General features: G+C 29.9%; 1 protein-coding gene across 1 annotated transcript; it reads right to left on the reverse strand.

The window, feature by feature from the left end:
- Positions 1–10,316: 10,316 nt before the first annotated feature.
- On the reverse strand, positions 10,317–11,928 carry LOC133698635 (aspartic proteinase PCS1). Its single transcript, XM_062121629.1, has one exon. The coding sequence runs from the start codon at positions 11,896–11,898 to the stop codon at positions 10,558–10,560; it is 1,341 nt and encodes a 446-aa protein (XP_061977613.1). The 5' UTR covers positions 11,899–11,928; the 3' UTR covers positions 10,317–10,557.
- Positions 11,929–21,708: the final 9,780 nt, after the last annotated feature.

Here is a 21,708-nt window from a genome sequence, read left to right on the forward strand (position 1 = left end):
GTTTTTTAAACTTCTAAAATATTTCAATGAACTATTATAGGATGGGTGCACAAATCTTAGTAAATTGCCAGTAATTAAATGAGTGTTTATCATAAAGTTAAATTATAGGTTGAGTGAAGTTGGTCATGATAGCATCATCGAATGTGCAAAAAACATTTTACTTAAAGGGAATAGGCTGAAAAGGAACTTTTATGCTATAAAATTTATGATGAAACTTGGCCTAGAATATATATAAAAAAATGATATGTGCTCAAACTTATGTGTGTTGTCCTACGATAAAAATGCAAATTTAACTTAATTCAATACTCATGGGCATGCTCAGTATAAACTCAATATTGGTAGACAATACTCATATGTTGTATATAAAAAATTAAGATATTTCCCTATCATTCTTAGGTTATAAAGGTTGTTTATATATCCGTAGACTACTAAACACATGATATGACTTCAGAATGGAGAAGTGGTAATCTGAAACTTTAAAGGATTGGAGTGTGTGTGTTAAAGAATTTCAGTTAATCCTTGACTTATACAAATTAGGGTTGTATTTAAGAAAGCGAGGCAATTTTTTTTCAATGCATGATCATAAAAAATCAAAAAGAAGTTCTTATAATGTATAATTTGCAAGAACTTCAAAAACCTTGATGACATATGCAAGCATGCCCATCTTATAAAGAATCTCACACGTTCACCTATCCCATGGTTTTATTTGCCATGGAAAAGGACTATGTTTATTTGTGTTATATATTCAACTCTCTTAATTTGCCTTTCACAGTACTCAGCATTCTAATTTCTAAAAACTTTTTTTATGCTACTTGATGTAGAACAAATAATAAAATTCCAAGCCAAGATGAAATGTGGATGAGTCAAATAAGTTTTCTAGCAAAAATAAGCATAATTTTTAATCAACCATTAGGTAATGTTGTTCAAAAGCTTAATTTTTGAATTAGGATTAGTTTTCGAATCAATTGAAACTATATTCATCACACCTTAAGCTAAGCAAACATTGGATTATATCTAACATTTATTAGCTTTACGTAGCTCTTATACAACTAGTTCATATATATGTTCTATTTCCACCTGATAAGGGTACATTTGGTAGTAATTGCAAAATAATGATTGTTTTTGTAATTTCTTATATTTATAATTTTTTTAATTTATATGAGATATTTTACATGTGTTTTTTCTTATATTATCTTGATTAACATGGCTTGATAAATATAAAACATTTTAATTTTTCATATCCCATATACTTTATATAATGAAAATTAATCATTAAAGAAATCACTTGGATCTCTAACAAAGGTCAACCTTCAATAGATATTATAGAGGTGGGAATACAGAATTGAAAGTTTATTTCAATATAAATAAAAGAGGGTATAAAGATTAAGAGCCTTACATGAAGATAGAGTCGAAGATGAAGGGTTGACCTTTAACCTTCAGGCGTCTCTATTATTATATCTAATGGTTGCAAAACAACATTTATAATAATCACAATAGTACTTAAGCTTCTTTTTTTTAACCATGATTAACTCCCTTGGAAATCTTAAAAGAACACTATCCGAAATTATCAATGAAAAATATTTTATCAATAAAGCCTGATGACAATAGTGACAGAAAATATATGTCGGAAATTATCGACGTTATTAGTGAAGGAATATGTTATATCAAAAATTATCGATGGAATTGCTAATGTAATAAAAATAATTAAAAAAATCAAGAAATATTATCTTGGCGATTCCTCGATAACATGACACGTTATTATTTGCTGAAAAAATTACCAAGGGAAGTATTCAATCATCAATTTTTGTCGTTAATTGATCTATCAGTAAATATATAAGTGTCATAATCAACAACAGCCACATCCCCTTTTATTTTTCTTCTTCTTCCTATTTTTCATAAATCTATGCCCTCTCCTTACAAATTTAGTTACCTCAACACTCAATAGTGCCAAAACATCATTGTCTTGGTTGGTTTTTTTTTGAAATATTCCATACACCAAGTAAACAAACATACCCATTTATCTTTTAGGTTAACTTATTGATATTGTTTTCTAGTATTTGTAATTTGCTTGTATATTTAAATGTTTTACAACTTTTTCATAGAGAATTTTGTTGTATTAAAGTTGATTTGTATGTTAATTTGATTTATTCAGTTCATATTTTAACAAAACATTGAATTTTTGTACAAATAATAATTGGCTATTGGATTGTGAATTCATTTTTAACTATCAAAGTTGAATTTTGAATTTACGGTTACATTATTAATAAATTTTATCATCAATATTCTATATAGGTTTCATAAGTAATACATGGTTGTTTTTTGATGTATCGAGATTCACTGCATAGGTTGTTTAAGAAATATCATTTTAAAAAGATTGAGAGTTTTATTTATTCTGTACTTTCAAATCAGAAGAATATTAGTGGAGACGAAATTAGAAATCTATATATGAAGTGTAAAAATAAAAAGTTTCACCAATCAGATGTTATAGCAATGCATCTTCAAAAAAAATATTCGTAGAGAAATAATTGAATTAATTTGCACACAGAAAACCCTATGTTCCTTACAAAATTATGTTAGAAAGGATGATTAACTCAACATTTAGTTTTAGCAACATATATGGAGTTGTTATCTTTAGTTAGGTGTACAATATGGAAGGCAGTGCTAAAAGTTTGAAATTACTATCTTTACGTCAGGAAAGAAAGATCTACTGTTATAATAAGTATTTCATCAATTTATATGTTTTTCATATTGAAGAGTATGGAGATGCTAGAAATACCTATAATAGTTGGGTTTGTATTAAAGAATCAACTTCTAATGAATTTAAAGTTGATTATTATAGCAAATTAGAAAAAATGATTGAATTACAATAATACAATTTTTTATTCAAATGCTATTAGTATAATATCAAAAGAGGAATTATAGTATATCATCACTATGGTATGGTCAAAATTAATAAAAGAGGTAAACTTTGAAACATCAATTATGTTTTTATATTTGCCACACAATACCAACAAGTATATTTCACATACACTTTTTTCTTTAGAAAGGATCGCAATAGAGTTAATTGATTATTCATTATGAAAACCTAACATAAAAGTTGTGTCTACGTTGTTAAAGATGATAACAATGAAATAACTAGGGGAGAATATGTATTTTAATTTGATAAGTTAGTTAATCCATGTTGAGTTGCTTCATCTGCTAAGTTAGAAGACAACTTAAATTTTTATATTGTTGAGAATACTTATGTTCATGTTGATATTGACGGGTTAAATAATATATTAAGTACCAGTGGATATATAAAAGTTAAGTTAATGAACCTGAAGAGATCAACCAATTTCAATTCAACGAAGAAGATGATGATGATGATGGACATGAAGATGATGAAAATAAAAATGGGAAAGATTCAAATTAAAAAGGATTTAAATTGATTTTAGATGTAAAACACCATTATGTACTAAGGTATTTGTTGTTGCTTTATAATGTATTATATTGTTTTACATTTATCGAGTGTTAATTGTTGTGGTTGTAGTTTTAATGAGTTGTTGTTAAATATGATTGATGTTGTTACTAGTGTCGTTGTATAATTTTTAATTATTTTTAATATTTTCAACAGAACAACAGATGAAGCTTCAAAATAATTAAAATTATAAAATATTCATTGGTGATTTAAAACTATAGTAATCACCAACATGCTTCTCTAATAATATTAAAATGGTTGAGAAATTATAGAGAGTTGAGGAAGAAATTCATGAAATTAAGATTGGTTGATGGATGAAAATTCGTTGATGAATTTAGGGGGTTTTCTAGAAATTCTTGAAATTACTACTAGACTCGCTAACAAAATTAAAAGAAGTTCATCGGTAAGTTAATTGGCAATTTAATAACGTGTTAAATCACCGATGAATTTATCAAAGAAAATTTATATCAGTGAATTTTAACCCAGATATATTTAGTAATTTTTTTTAATCAATCATGTGCTATGTCCAAATATAAGAAGAGGCATTTGCTACACAAGCTATTCATGCTAGCTTGTCTAAAACAAGTTAGAGAGCTACCGTCTTGTCTGCTAGAAAATCTTTTTCTAGCAAGCATATAACATAATGGAAGGCCACTCAAATAATATGTGTTTATATAGTTTTCATTAATTAATTAATTTTTAGGTTTATAAATATCAAAATTGTGCCTAAATTTGATCAAAAGCTAATTTGATCGAATCTATCAAACATCCTAACAAAAATTCTTGTTCTTACATGGATTATGGATTAACATATTGTGACTTAACTACCACCCCACAAAGTGTTTCAGAAGAGTTGCAAATAAAAACAATTATAACTATAACCATACTGGATATTTAAAAAGATTATAGCAATGATTAATATATTTACGAGCTCCATGAATGAAATTGGGGGAAGATTGGGCTTCGGCTTTTTTGTTCGTCAGTGGGTCAATGGATGTCTAGAAACCCAATGAAAATAGAAATTCAGAGAGCTTTAGGAAAAACATTGACTTGGGCTGGTTGAGCAATGAAGTCAATTATTTGCTCTTATTTAGGCCAACAACACTTGTGAATTGTGAAGTGCTGTCGTTTCGCCCCATCAGGGTTATACTGTCCATGAAAGGCATGTAACATGGTTGAACTTTATTTCCTCATAAGCCCAAAACCCATGTCTTCTTCGACACATCCAAGGTCAGGATTGTGAGTTGGTGACACCATCGTCACAAAAAAGCTAAAACAATAGCACTTTATTTATTAAAAAAAAAAACCCAAATGACGAACATTTTAGTCAAAAAAAAAATCAAGTTTGTTCTCGTATTAACTCAATAAATTTATGATTTGAGTGATGATTTATGTCAAATCTAACAAATTTAACGAGTCTTTACCGAGTTTTATAACTACATAAATTTAATCCTGGAAATGCAAAATAAATATTTAAAAAAAATAAATTTGAAAGGGTGAATTCTCGTTACGAACCACATATGAGAAAAACCGCTCTAAGCCTGAAATCCCTGTAAGCTTGTTAAAGAATACAATGGAAGGACTAAGTACCCAATTCACCGGGCACATAGACAATCTTGTAGCTCTGGTTATCCAATCTACACTAGAGGTTTACAACTGATCCAAGAATGGAAATATTGGAACCTACAAATAAAATAATAATTGAAATTTGAGCATAGCATTGAAGGATTTTGCACTGAATTACAAGATTAGTACATAAATGACTCACGATTCATTGGAAAAGCAAAATTTCATCAACTCCAAAGATATAGTTGTATTTTGAAAGACGGGATTTCCTCTTTTTAATTTTTGTGTTTAGGTGAGATTTAAAAGTGCGTTTAATTTTTAAAAAATATTAAATTAATGTTTTTCTATAGTTTTAATAAGTTAATATAACAAAAATAATCTAAACATAAATCATTTTAATATATTTTACTCTATACCAGGGATTTGAAAATTTGTGCACTCCAGATAAGCTACCACACTAAAGAAGGTAAGTCCTTTTGCTTCTTCTTCTTCTTTTTTTTAATAATTTTTCATCAATTATTCACCTAGAAGGTAAAGTACAAAAAGAATGAGACAAAATTAAAGAAAAGCTGGGATGGGCTGCATTGCATCTAACAGGGAAAAAGTTGGAAAGGGAAAAGGGACCATCTTGAATAGCAAGAGTTTTACTTGTGAAATAGCTAGCAGCCTCCCATGGCCAGCCAGAAGGCACCCTCCTTTCTTTCTTCTGTTGTTTCGTTGCTTTCTTTTCACTTACAGGGAAAAACCAATGGATATTAAACACAGCTCCTAAAACCCCGTGATGATGGCAAATTGTCGTCAAAGCTAGCTAGCTAGGCCCAGGGTTTGGTAATCTTTTGCGGAAAGTGAGATTACAAGGGCGTGCGTGTCATGGCTGCTGCTGATAAATTCTTTAGGGTTAGTTTCTCAAGAAATGGCTGAAAGTGATTTCATAATCATAGACACAGACTTTATGCCAGCTGTTCTACCATCACATCCCTTCCAAAGTCTTCTTCTCGATCACCCTCGTTTTGTTTGCTTCCAAAACATAGATAATTATGCTTTCTCTGTCTTAATTACGACTAAACACCTTTTAAATCTCTTCGAATTGCTCCCACGACTTTACCTCTTAAGCCATGTTTTACTTTCCGACTTCTTTGGTTAAAAATGATTAAAGGAAGACACACCACCTCCTCCTCTGTGATGCGACAAGAGAGAATTTTGCATTTCAAAGAGTGTTTTATTAAATTTTAATTTATTCTTTTAGTCTAAACTTAATTTTTATCATATATTTTTTAATTATTTTAATGTGTTGTGTTAAAAATAATTTTTAAAAAATAAAAAAATAATATTTTAATATATTTCTAAAAAACAATACTTTAAAAAAAATCAAAATACCACATAATAGAAGTTAAGTCCCTCGGGTCTTGCCCAGTTAAAGAATTGCAGCTCACGTTAATAATGGTTAAATTGGAAATCATAGCATGCAAATTACGGGTTATAAAGATGAAAAAAGGCATAGTTATTCCTATTGGTTTTTTTGGACAGTAAAAATTTATTCACATTAGTTTATATGTTAATTAAAATTAAGTAATTTTTTTCAATAATTTAATATATTTTTTAAAAAATTCGTACTTTTTTTTGAAACAACCTTGACCACGAAAACAATCTTTTCAAATTAGTAATTTCAATTATTGACTTGATGACATGGATAATAAAAACAACTTGGCTTTCGTTATTATGATCGGATGATTCATTATATCTTAATTTAAAACTTAGTTTAAAATTTATAATCTTTGACCATCATGTGACAAATTATTTCCATATGCTATCCTTGTGCCTGTGTGGGTGAAGAGTTGGGTCACTCTATCATGTTCTTTGTTTTTATTATTATTATTATTATTATTAAAAAGCATGCTTTAAAAATAGAGGAAGATCCCCTTTTTGCTCTCGTATATTGGCTAATTTAATCGGTGGAGGTTGAAGCCATTGAGCATCAAATCTAGTTAAAATCTTCCATTTTCGAGCCAAGATAAGAACATGGAAGCAAGCGTGATTGAGTTTCAAAACAAACAAGTACACAAGTGGAAAAAAAATGTTTTATGAGAAAAAATCAATACTTATATCCTTTGTTCATGATCATTAATTGATATTAGTAAGCAGAAAAAATCAAATTAAAAACTACATAACAAGAACATATATACCTCGTTACCCTCAAAACTTACAGAACAGAACTTATATCCTGCTGTTCATGAACATGAATATTAAAAAGTAGAAAAAAATCAAATTGAAAACTACACAACGAGCATGCCTCGCAACCCTCGTCCACTTTACAATCTGAGCCACCATGGAAAGGTTACCTCCAAGCTTCTTTAGTCGCGAAAGAAAAAGAAAACAATGGGACAGGCATGCAGTTGTCACTTCTTATGCATAGATTCTACAAATGCATCATGAATCTGTCCATGCCAATGTTGTAAGAACCACTTTAAATTGGGTTGCTTTTCTTCAAAAGAAAAGGAACAATCCACTTGAAGGAGTAGGAAGGGAAATATTCAATGGTTAAACTTAAAAGTGAATTAGGTTAACCGACAGATCATAATTTACCAATGATACATCATACAAGTGGCCATGCCGAGAGGTTAAAAAGTGTGAGAAAAAAATAGTTATTATATTTTCGGGAATTGATTTTTTACTGATGAGAGGATTAAAATAACCTTCCCCGACTTTCTTACTAGTTTATATCTCTAATTAAGGATGATGGCTATGGCCAAGGTATCAATGAGGAAAAAGACAGCAGGAATGTTTAATCATCCGCACGCAAATCACCATTTGTAATCTCTAGCTCTCGCAAATTTGCAGAAAATGTAGTTGCATCTCTTGTTTAGTTAATTTGTAGTTCATGTTAATATTGTTTTATCTTTTTGTGTTGGCTCGACTAGATTTAAATTAAATTTATTAAATTAACTAAATCATTAAAAACGTAATTAATTTCATTAAATTTTATCAAATTAACGTCTTAATTATTCCATTTAATTAAAAAATCAACTCAAACTTTAAATTCCAAGCTTTCTAAATTAATCGATGAAACTCATCTATCAAAGTGTTGAGGTTATGGCAATAGTCTTTTCCTTTGTTTTTTAACTTAATTAATCAACAAATACTATATATTTTAGTATCTTTAGTTAAAATTATTTTTAAAAATATATTTATTTAAAAAATATATTAAAATTTATTTTTAATATCAGCGTCATAAAATAATCAAAAAAAATATTTTAAAAAATAATTTAAAATAAAGAAATAAAATTTAATAAAAGTCCTGTTCATCTGCAGCCCCAGACCTATCTCATTAACGTGAATGTCGGGAAAACAGGGATTTAGTGTTGTGGTTTGAGTCGGTGAAAGAGTTTGAAGAAGCTGTCTTCCACTTGGCATGCACCCACCAACTACGGACCCCACCATCACCTCGTGATAAAATATTTGGACACTTTCATGATCCCTCCATAACTTCAATGTCTTTTTCTTTCTTTTTTTTTTCTTTTTTTACCGGCATTTTTGGATTAATTTTTATATATTACGATTACGTTAATTGATCTAATTGATAAATAAATAAAAAAAAACATGTTTCTTCATGGCTAAATAAAGAGATATGAAATGAAAATTCCAGAAAATTATAAAGTATCTGTTAGGTGTTTTTCCGTAACAACACATGTTCTTACAAATGTTGTACACAACATAGATTGCTAAGATACTTTGTTTTTTTTTATTTATTTATCATATATAGCACGATTGTCTAGAACAAACACATCATGCTAGCTTTGCATGTACATGCTGCACATCATCGCCCGTTGTAATCTTTATAATGTTCAAGTTCAAGAATTTTTCAATGTTAAACTATCGTTGGATTCTATAAGTTTACTTGAAAAATTCATAAATTCACATTGGATTAGATTTTGAGTTAAACAAATAATAATAATAACCTAATTAAATATATTAACCGAGCAAAGTTTTAATACTTCAGTTGATTTAGTGAATTAAGCCCTTCGAATTATACTAGTAAATTATTTTTTAAAAAATAAAATAATATTATTTTTAAAAAAAAATTATTAACTGTGTTGATTTACTAATTAATCCACGAATTGAACTAGTAATTAATCCAGTAAATTAGATCTTTTTTAGTCAATTTTTAAACTATTCTGATAACTATAAATTAATTATACACTTATGTAAATTCAAAGAAATCAGACCCAATTCTTCATGGAAAAAAAGAAAAGAAAAGGAAGGCACACTTGAAATTAACCCATCAGGTAAGTTTTCATAGCATTCTTCTAGATTTGAATGTCCTAGCCTCCTAGGTACCAGTGACATGAAAACCAGGAATAAGCTGATGTTGTAGATATAAATGGAAAGGGGGGCCATGCCGCTTGCTGTTTCAAATCTTACCAAGAGAAAAGGTGGCAAGCATGGCAAGTGCTCATACGGTGATTATTACAAAGATTGACTCTCTTTTTTCTTACAGAGAAGTAAATAAAATGTTTTATTTATGTATTTCAGTAATAAAAAGTAAAATAAAATTACCATAAGAAGCTATAAAACTTAAAAAATGGAGAGGAAAAAAAACCCATAACAATAACAAGACGACGACTACGATACAGCTTTAAATCGTAAGCTCTTTGAATTAACAATAAATGCATGCAACTATGCATGTGAATACTCCCACCTCTCTTTCTTCTTTTAAATATTTTTAAAATCCGGTCAGGCTTGGAAAATTAACCTGGGACCGATCAACTCTGGACTAAAACTAAATTAAGTTTAAAAAAAAATAGAAAAAAATAAAATCCAGGGTGATCTAATAACCCGACAAAACCTAATCAAAAATCTGATTGGAATCCATTAACTTTTAACTAAAACAATGTTTTGATTAAAAAAAACAAAAAATAAAATTAACCCGAGCAACACAGTCAAAACCCAGAACTAAACCTGCCACTTAACCGGATTTAAAAACTTATGTTCCTGCCACTTTATCATTTTCAGTTCCCATTTTTCCTTCTTCCAAGCACACACGTTATCATTATCTGCTCAATGTTTTCCATCACCAAGATATCCCAACATTAATTTTAATCAACTTAGACAACAAAATTATTGCATTAATTTTAATCAACTTACACAACAAAATTATTGCAAATTGTCTATAAATAGGATTCCATAGTCTATAATTAGTCGTTAAACAATTAAATTGCTAGTATTAATAATTAACATGATAAAAAATTATATTACCATTATAATTATAATAATTGTTAGTAATACTAGGGAGGGCTTAATTCTAAAACATTGAACATTTTTCCATACCACGTACAAACTAAATGAATGGTAGTACAAACATTGCAAACCATTGATATGGGGCCTAAATGTTAGTTTGATGTGGGCCATTGGATCAGGTGAGCACGAAAAGACCGTACTGATATTTTCAATTTGTACAGTGTTGCATTTACTACCTGATTAACTCTCCTGGCCCCATATACATTACATTATAATATCTACCACGTACTAATGTTTTATTACACTGATCTGCTACAATCAGCCTTCCCAAAGCCCACTCTACGATTGGCTATATCAAACTCCACCCATAGATTTTGCTGATGAAAATTTCCTATTATATTGCTAGCAGCGCCCAGCATTTCTGACCGTCCGATCCCAACACAATGGACCCCACCACCAACATCTGCTAAAACCCTCCCCTTCTCAATTACTATCTCCACACCCTTGTCAAATTCAAACACCATATTGCCTATCAACCGTCCGATCTCCATCGCATTCCCATCGAAACACATATCGGATACACCACTATACACGTAGCCCTTTTTCAGTCTTGGCCCCGCTAGTCTCACTACTTCCTCCCTCACCTTATTATAAGCCTCATCCACCAAGTAAGTGAACTCGGACCCCGAGTCAATCATGGATTGACCCGCCCCGCTACGATCAGCCCGGAAGGCTGAAACCGGGATATTTAATTTTTTGTTGCCAATCCTAATTCCTTGCAAGGCGACAGTGTGAGCCAAAGGGTCCAAGTTGGGCATCCGTTGACTTTGGGAAAACGTCAAAAGACTAATATACTGAAACCCAGCTGAATTCGGGTTCTCACCCAAGTAAAAGGACCCGGTTGGTGTAAAACCGGGCCGAACTTGCCGGGTGGGCACACAATACGAGAACTTGGTTATTTTAGCCTGGGAAGCGAAGGACAGCCTCCCAAGATTCATTCCCAAGATACCCTTGTCATCACTAGCATCCTCGGCACAACCTAGGATCAAGGGAGGGGTACTTTGAGACGTAGAAAATGTAATCTTTTCTCTTACAAGGTTACCCTCAGCTAATGTTCCATCAGCATAGAAGTAAGAATAATGGCACAGACGATTCAGGTCACAGGAAGTTGGTAGGGTAAAGTCAGGGATTCTAGGCTTACAAAGTGGATGATTACATGGTAAAACCGAGAATGAAGAAGACAAAGAAGGATCAAAGACAGTACTAGGTGGGGGTTTCCTAGGAACCTTTTTATGGCACTGAATCCATGACAACTGGCTGCCTGTGTCCAAAATCATTTGCTGAGATTGTGGTGGTGTCCCAATAGGGAGAGACACTAGTAATATCATCGAGTACTTGAATCTTGACCTGTAATTATATGGTGATGCTGCGCTTTTGAGTGCTGGGGTTTTCTTGGATTGTGAGATGAAAGAAGAGTAGAAACTTGGAGAGGTTTGTGGAGAACGAGGGAGGGAGGTGAGAGGGAAAGAAAAGGAAAGAGAGTCATTTTTAAGTTCGGTTTCTTGGGTTGAGAGGAAGAGAGAGGTGAAGAGGAGGAGGAGGGGAAACATGGTTTCTTTGAAAAGAGGAGGAGAGGCCATGGAAGATAGAGAGAGAGGGTGGTGTTGGGTTTTGAGTACAGTTTGCGATGGAGGGTTATATTTATATGCCATGAAAAGGTAGGGATGGGCTGAGTAAAGCCAAAAGAGGAAAATTTTGAAAAATAATAAACGAAAAAAAGAAAAAGAATACGCGTTTTCTTAATTAATTGAGTGGTTAGAGCTATTATGACAATAGAATTGATGCTTCCTTTATTAAGTTGCAGAAGAAGTCCGGCAGTGAAGAAAATATAGTGCAGCCTGCCTCAGTAGAAGCACAAGTTAAAAGAAATAAATTGTTGAAGGTCGTCAAGATTACAATTAATTGAAGCTCAAAGGCAGCCCGCAAAGGTAATTCTGGCCACAGTTTCTTTCTGTATTTTAAAAAATTTTGAAATTTTAATTTTTTTATTTTAAATTAATATTTTTTAGTGTTTTTATATTATTTTAATATATTAATATAAAAAAATTTTAAAAATAAAAAATATTATTTTAATATATTTCTATTTTACCACACTCTTTCAAATACTTGTGAAACTAATTAATGATGTTTACACTTGAACTTAGTATCATGGATTTGTTGATCATACAAGAAAAATAAAGATAGATATATAAAATAAATTTATTTTTTTTATTTTGAAATAGAAAGTGAGGGCATCTGTTTCCTATCTCTGTTGTTTTTGTTTTTTTATTTTAAAATAGTGATTAAATATTAACTAAAAATTATATAAACAAACAAGATTTTCAAAATAACATGCATTTAGTAGAATTGAAAATAATCATTGTAAATTAGTTCTATTTTAGTTTTATGTACAGTTACAAATCAGCACTGCTTGGTGTGTTTTTTCCTTAAAAAAAAATAAAGTAACTCTCTAAAAAGGGAAGAGAATTTAAGCAAAACATATTGAATATTTGATTTTGGATCATGAAAGTTTGGGACCTGGGAAAAATATTTTGTGGTGATATTCTAATGTTTTTATTTTTTGGACTTACTTAGGTCATCAATTTTTTTTATATGGTTCAAAAAATACTTATGTCATCAGTTATTTTTTCTTAAGTGTTTTGTACAGAATGTTTTTTAAATAATTTTTTTTGATATAAATAAATTAAAACCATTAAAAATCACTAAAATAATATAAATTTAGTATTTTTTTTAAAAAGTTACAAATACTTAAAAAAAAAAAAGTTGTGTCAAAGATTGCCTGACACAATCGCTACACCCTACTATCTGGGCCCTCGAGTTCTTGACCTGCTACTATATAACAAAGTCGTGCTTTTTATTTTTTTTCTTCTGCCGATGTAGAAATTACTTCTTGATTTTTATTGTTCTCTCATTTAATTCATTTTTGACAAATAATCACATTCTGTTTATTATTTTTTTCCCTTCAAAACAAACATAACTTCACATTGTGATGATAGTACCCGACAAGGTGTATATATTAAATACTAATAAACCATATAAATTAGTCAAAATCTAATATTAAACTTAATCTAGCTATATAATTAAATTTAGAATTCAACTAGCTTGATCCTTGATGTATATTAATTTGTAACCTTGTCCTTCATGTTAAAATTTGATTTGATTTTTTAAATAATATTATTTTAATTTTGTTAAAATAAAATTATTTTATTTTAACCGGCTCAAATTAATCTTTTTCAATTCATAATAGGAAAATGAATTAAGTTGAAGTTAATAACTTTAATTTATAGTTCGAAATGTATTGGACATTGATTTGAATAATAAAAAAAAAAGGGTATTGAAAACGAAAAGATTAATTTATTGCTGGCAATTTGTATCTTTTACGCTCCTTTTATTTTATATTTATTGGAAACTTCTAATACTATAAGAGTAGTAGTTTTCTTTAATCATTAGCCTATGGCGTTGTGATAAAAGTACAAAGCTTGTCCAATATCAAACAAAACCCAAGGCCATCAATCAATGGGGACCCAGCAAGTCAAATTGGTCGAAGAAATTTGGATTTTTAATTAAAATATGAAAAAGATGGTATGAACTCTTGAATAAATGAACAGTTTTTACACATGTAAACATTATATATATAAAAGAGGAGCAGCAAAAAGCAGAAAAAAGATTTCGAATACGAAAAAGAAAAGCCGGCGGCTGAACTTTCCTTTTTTTTTTTTTTTTTTCATCGAGGACCTACCGAAATTATTACAAAAAAATATTAAAATTTAACTCAGGTATCCACTAACAATGTGTTTTTTTTGTTTTTTTTATTAATATAGGTCACTAACAATGTATTTTTTTTATTTTTTTTTATTAATATAGGTGTTCGGTTTAGTTTGCACGTACTTTGATTAATTTTATGAGCCCTAAAGTTAACGACCATGTAAACCTCCAGTGGCTATCATATTAGTAATCACATGACTCGAGCCTGAGATCACAGAGAAGCAAAACTCTTAGTCCCAATATTTTACCACTAGATCACCTACTAGATGTTTCGTGTTTTTTTTTTTACTTGAATTCGAAGTGGTAATTACAAAATTATATTGATTGGTGAAATTAATTATTTTTTCCTTTTTTTTCTTGATTTTTTTAAATTAGAATAGTTGTCAATCTTTTTTTTAACCAATTAGCATACTTGAGAAAATAATTAGGAGAACAATAAAATTAAGAAAGTTGTGTTATTCATTAATTTATACTGTAATAGTAATAGATTTTTAAAGTATTTTTTTATTAACAAATATTCTTTTTAATATTTTAGATTTTGCAAGTTCCTAATTGCTGATTTCATTTTCTTTTTATCAAGCATTGGAGTAGTATCGAAGACTGTCTTTAATGACTGGAAAGTGGGTGGTGAGCCAGCCAAGTTGCGAGTCAACACTCAAAACCAGCTGGCCACCATAACAGAGCACTCGAGTCTCAATGGAGCAGCTCATAGGTTGTTGAAAATTGTGGAATAGGCTCAGAACTCCATTAATTTTCAAAACTCCCCGCACGCCTAAATTTAATTCATCATTGTATTTGAAGGTTGTTCAACAATACTCTCTCTTTTTTTCTAAAAAACAAAAGAAGGGGTTAATTTTGCACAAAATAATGCTTCAGAAAGTTTCTTGAATGGATTTCCTTACAAAAAAAAAAAACAAATAGCGATAACCAGCTAGGGCTAGGCTGTGTTGTTTCAAGATCCGTGAAAGCGATTCTCGAAAAAAGAAACCCAAAATAGAAGTTTGTTTCCCACTAGAAGTGGACTAATTATTTGAAAAGGAAGGGGTTTTTCCCGGTATGTTAAATAAGGGATTTTTTAAAAAATAATTATTGGAAATTGATTAAATGAAGAATATATGCCAAAACAATTATTGAAAACTCACTAGATTGAGAAAATATGTCAAATAAAACGGAAGAGTCACACCGTGTCATCATCATGCATTAAGATGTGAATTTGTTATTAATTATAGATGGATAATTATTTTTTAAAATCACTTATTATTATGAGTTTTTTTTCCATATTAGCATTGTGAAAAAAGTTAATTTTTAAATCAATTTGAAAAATAATTCTCACTCTAACACATAAATAGTGGATGCGCATGTAAAATTAGAATAACCATTAAATTACGCATATACACGACATATGTGACAACTAGATGACGCATGTAGTAAATGAATAACTTATTAAAACATCAGACTTTTTTAGTCTCAATCATTTCAATTCCTTGTCCATCAAAATTAATTCAAGCTGACACTTTCGAGAATCACTAAAACATCAACAATGGCCACAACCAATAGCCAACAGAATCAACTAATTTCTCTAATAGGTAAATTTATAGTTATAAAAATTAACCACAACACCAAGATAATTCATTACAATAAAGAATATCATTTCAATTACAAATTAATTAAATTACATAGTTAAACATCTAAAAAATTAACTTGTCGATGGACCTGCACCATTAGAACCACGAGCATGTCGTCATTATGCATGATAAACATTGTCATCCTCCTCTATTGCATTGTCCAAACGTTGAGCCTCCTCAACCTCGTCAAGTGAAGAATAGCACAATGAGAACTAAGTATTGAAAGCACCGCGCACAACATCGTCGGTAGCATCACAAACCGTAATCGCAGTTCCTTAACCCTTGTGTATTAGAAAATTCACCTAATATATTAGAAAAGATTATATTATCATTTTTAATATATAAATAATAATTTTATTATATGTTAAAAACAAATTATTCAATACATATTAATCTATTATATCTTGGTGCACAAGGTTTATAATTATCCGGATTACGTGTCAGCTGATGCGGATGGTCACATGGACGTCTCATAACACACTTTTATAGCGGTGTTATGAATCATCTTGTTATGTTCATATACCAAGACATGTAGATATTTAACTCAATAGGCAAATACAACTCTATAAATATGTGATTTCTCATCACATGCCACAAATTGACATATTGTGCATGAACTACCGCCAATCATCTTCCTCTTTACCTTGACAATTAACAACATGAATGTCATTAAGTGTGTTAACATCATCACACATGTTGTAACACAACCCAAACTAATCCATTACCTGATTAGGGTAATTCACCTCAACTATGACAAAATAGTGTATAAGGGCCACTACTAACCATAAATCACTTCCCTTTATGCATAATGAAGATGCACTTCCAATCAAATCATCGGTGTACGATGTCCATATGACTTATAGAACCATAAGACATATATTTTTAACATTCACACCAAAAAATAAAGTTAAATAAGAAAATGACTAATTGAGTTCACGCTTACCTGATAAGGGTCACGTGAATCCAACTCGTCCTGATAGAACTCGTAAACTTGGATGGGATTTTGTGTAAAACACCTAGACTTCTCCTTAACCCAATTAACATGTTCAAGACGGTTAAGTTAGATAATTTTTATAGAAAATTTAAATTTAACAATGTGCTCATAATTATTAATACTGAGCTAATTTAAATTCCACCTGATTCCTCAACACGCTAAGTTTTTTAATTCTTCAAATGAATTGTCCAACCTCAAGCTACATAACTCAGTACTTTTTTTATGATAAATGATACCATTATCAGTATTGATGATTTTACCACTATAATAACATAAAATTCCCACTATCAAGACATGTACTCATTGATTCTTCTTACTAAATAAAACAATATAAAACTTACTTATCTAATTTCATATCTAATTAATCTTCAATTAGGCAAAATCAATAGAAACCCTAACCTAAACCCTAGAATTTCTATCCTAAAAAAATTCACAAATTAACCAAATAAAACAAATAATTAATAGAGAGGAAGGTGAATATACCTCAAATTGGTTAAATGGGGAGCTTTTAGGTGGCAGTGGCAGCTCCAATAGCAGTGAAGGTCGAGAGAATTTTTTGGGTGTCGCAGGTGGATGGTTATAGAGAGAAGCTATGACTCTGTGTGTGTGTGTGTGTGTGAGAGAGAGAGAGAGAGAGAGAGGTGACTAAGAGTGTGTTTGGTATTGCAGTAGCTGTTGTGGTTGTGATTTGAAAAAAAATTATTTTATGAAAAGTATTTTTAGTTGCGGTTGGTTTGAAAAAATATGTGTTTAGTTAAAACTGTGGTTGGAATTGAGGTTGAACAAAAAGTAGTTTAATGTGTTTGGTTAAAAATATTTTTGAAATTGAGGTTATAAAATAATTTAAAAAAATATATATTAATATTGATGATTTTTAATTTAAATATTGTAGATTTAACTATTGCTATCATATCATGAAATAAATAATACTTTATATAAAATATTTTTTATTATTCCACTAAACTATCTACAATTCCATTACGTACAAAATTCATCCGGTAAGAACTACAGTTTTCATAATTTTTTGAGCTTACAATAAAATTAGATAAAATATTAGCATGAATAAAATTGATTTGACAACTTTAAATTAAATGCTGCCTTATGTGACAACTTTTGAATTGTCTTAGTAGCCCCTCCCTCCTAGACGGTGCATGTTGCTTATGGACCTCTAGTATGGTGTTGAGGACCTACCCCCTTTTATTTTCTCTCTCTTACTCGATTTTAGTACTTGACCCTTTAACTTTTATAAGGATCTCTTAAATTTGTTTTTTCTTAATATTTGGGTCATATTCTTTTGATTATTATTTGTTTTATTTGAAATAATTTATAAAATTAGATTTTTATTCCTATTTCACCATTCTTACTCGAATTATTTTAACCTTGTACTTGATATATTATATTCTGTTAAGTATAGTACTAGGATCATTCTAAAAAAAAGAGAGAATTATATTCCTAGGATCATTCTAAAAAAAAGAGAAAATTATAGTCCTAGGATACTTATTTTTGATTTTATTTTTTCTCTTATCATCAAATATATATACATAAGCCTTTGCTTTGAAATAAATAATTATACTACAATAACACGATTTATCATGTAATAGATAAATTATATGAAAGAATCTTAATTCGATTAAGATTTGTATATCATTCTGATCCTTATTAGAGACGGTAACGAAATACATAAGGTAATTGTAATAAATAAATTATAATAAGGTTCAAACCATATATAATTAGATCACGGATTATTGCCATAAGAAAAGAATCTCATGCATCACATCGTGACTTTTGGTAGGTTCTCTTGTCATCTCTCCCTCTCTCTAGCCCACAACCACCGTAGCCTTATTTCTTGTCTTCGTTTTCTAGAACATGATCATCCAAGTCCGCGGGTATAATTAGAAATGTGATGTAAATCATGTTTTAAAAATTTTTAAATTTATTTTAGTTTAAAATATATATTTTTTATTTTTAAATTGTTATAATATATTGATGTCAAAAATAATTTTTTAAAAATAAAAAATTTTTATTTTGATATATTTCTAAGTGAAAAATATTTTGATCTATCACATCTACCACAATCCTAAATAGACTTAGTCATGAGAACGCTGTTATTAAAACTGATCGAGTTAACCTGAGACCGAACTGATTGGTTTGGACAGGTATGAAATAAGACTGATTTGTTTATTGACTCGGGTTGGATATTAAAAAAACCAACTTAAAATTAATTTGACTTGACTTTGTTAATTTAATAAGTTATTTTATATTAAACTCGTTGATGTTTTAAAATAATATTGTTTTTGTAAAAAATTATTTTGATTGATCAATCCATTTAATTATTAAATTGTATATCAATCTAAATCAATTCATTTAATTTAATTAATTTATGATAATTAAATTAAGTTTAATAACTGTATATCTTACTCGTCATGAAGACTGGACTATGAAAACATGTAATATTTAACCATGTTAATTATTAATTAAAGAAAAAACATATGGGAATATTCGTCACCTCGTTAATCCTGTGATTTTCCCTTTTGTTTTTTTTTTTTTGGTTACCACACGATTCTTTAGATTAATCTATTTTTAGTGGAGCATCTCTTAACCTAAACATGACTAAATCTTAAATCATGTTGGCATCCGGAATCTTACAAAAACATACCCACCTCCCATTAATTACCCGACGGAAAAAAAAACATGGATGGATTTTGACCCTTTTCAGAGTTAATAATTAATCTTGCCAGCTACGATAATTTATTAATTATATAATATTTGTCATTATATAGTTTTTAATTAGATTTGGCGAAAATTATCAAAGGGAGTTTGAGAAAATCTTTGCCCATACACAATCAATCATCGATCTTTTGATTGAAATTTGAAGTCGAGCTATGAGCAGTCACCTACGAAGTGGTAGATTGATTCTACTTAACCATTAAATAGAGGTTTTTAATAATCACTAGGGATTTGGGTTTGTAGATTTATTAAATAAAGTTAAATTTACCTCTCAATATATATATATAATTAATCATCTAGGCAAAATAAAAATAATATCAATTCTAAACTCATGGGCGAGCAAGTCTTTTCATCACTAAACTATGATAATAGAGAATTTAAGGTTTAATCTACCCTTCCTAGATGATTAATTAAGTATTTACACCTCCTCTAGTAATGTCATGTCACTCTTAGCTTTTCCCTGCCATGATTATTAGGAAGCACCACATGCATGTCCCAAGCATTCATCAGATCCAGTGAATCTGAATTGCTTGCTGGTCCAGCCACCGTTCGGTATCAAAGAAACTCAAGACAATAAATCTCTCCACTAACAATGTATTTGACAGATATTTTGGTAATGCACTCATTATTGTTTAAAATTAATTTCCATGCTTCTCAAACAGCATAACACTTACTGCAATTAATATTATTGTACATCATGGAAAGTAAATCACTTTATGTTTTTTTTTAACCGTAGGTATTTGAGTCAATTTACACGTATCTCAATTAATTTTCTAAGGTTCTAAAGTTAATAACCATATAAGTTTCTAGTAATTAAGAAATTTATGATCCTTGAACTGATAATCTATAGGAAGCAAATTCAAGATCTGACCTTTTAAACTATATTCTTTAGAGTTTCTTTTTATGTTTAATAGTGTTATAGATGGATTTTTGAGCAAGTTCATGTACTAGTGGATTTAAAATAAATTATATGACGTTGAAGATGTAATTACCAATATTTATAGTATATAGAAAAGATAGACACTAAAATAAGTAAGAAAATCATATTAGACTCTTTAAAAATGATAAAAATATCTTTCTTATCCATAAATATTTTTGATTCCCTTAAATATGATAAACATATTTTGTTTTTTGTTTTTATTTATGATATTACTACAAGAAAATGGTTTGATGGTCTCTAAACGGCTTGAAAGGAGAAGGATGCTAGAAGGGATACCTAGAGGGTTGATGCCTTGTGCCTTCCAATGCCCATAATTCCTCCTATACGTACGATCATAAGAATTAAAATCCATATGGATAATGTTTGCTCTTTTCTTGGCTCAAGGGAGTAGTTATTAACTTAGTGGTCCTGTGAATTAAAGGGAAGACCTAAAAATGCATTATTTCATCTCTCATTTTGTTTCATATGCATGCATGTGAAAGCAAGACTGTTAGTGAAAAAATAAAAAATAAAATAAAAAAAACACTAGTCTATCTTCATTCTAAGGAGTCTAATATTTAGAACAAAGAAGAAAACAGTGAAAGCTGAAAGAAGATGGATGCATAATTATAAAACAAACACTTGGCAGAAGCCCGAAGCCATGGGTTGGGTGTGTTGATTCATGGGTTTGCTGGTGAATACATGTTATATATATATAATTCTTGAAATGATATTATTTTAGAGGTTTTTTTAAAATTTAAAACAACTACATTATAGTTATAAATATAAAATTTAGCTCAGTCTAACAGGTTAACTGATGACCCAGACCATCCAAGATCTTGACCAAGTTTTTAATGGTTTAAATTTGAGCTTGTAATTAGTTTGATAAAACTCAAGTAACCTGCTGGGTTAGCCCAAAACACAATATATATATTAAAATTTTAAAATTAATTTATGAATACGTGATTTCTAAGAGACATAAAAGACCTCCCTCAACCGTACAGAAGACTTTCCACATAATTCTATATGGATCATAAATCGAGGGGGCCTGACGAAGATCGGCAGAGGGGAGATGGTCACGAGATTAGGTTTATACCTGTGGATAGATATAGTTGTAAAGTAACAAATTTTCACGGCCACTGTTATCTTAATTAAGTGATCTCCGGCACTGAAAAAATTTTGACACATGAAATGAGACATTAGTGAGTGAAAGGACAACCCTCCACATACTTACTTTTGGGAGGTTGGGGAGAAAAAAAGAAAGAAAAAAAAACCCTGCTTTTTGGTCGCTAGCTGTTCTTTCACGGCCGGTGTCACCACCTGGCCATGCATTTGAAAAAATCGTAGCTGCTCCTGTCCC

The sequence above is a fragment of the Populus nigra genome, chromosome 7, assembly GCF_951802175.1.
Source record: "Populus nigra chromosome 7, ddPopNigr1.1, whole genome shotgun sequence".
NCBI classification, from domain to species: domain Eukaryota; kingdom Viridiplantae; phylum Streptophyta; class Magnoliopsida; order Malpighiales; family Salicaceae; genus Populus; species Populus nigra.

Bases quoted from the DNA above. Each gene is read 5' to 3' on its own strand.
- LOC133698635 (XM_062121629.1), bottom strand. From the start codon at position 11,898: ATGGCCTCTCCTCCTCTTTTCAAAGAAACCATGTTTCCCCTCCTCCTC.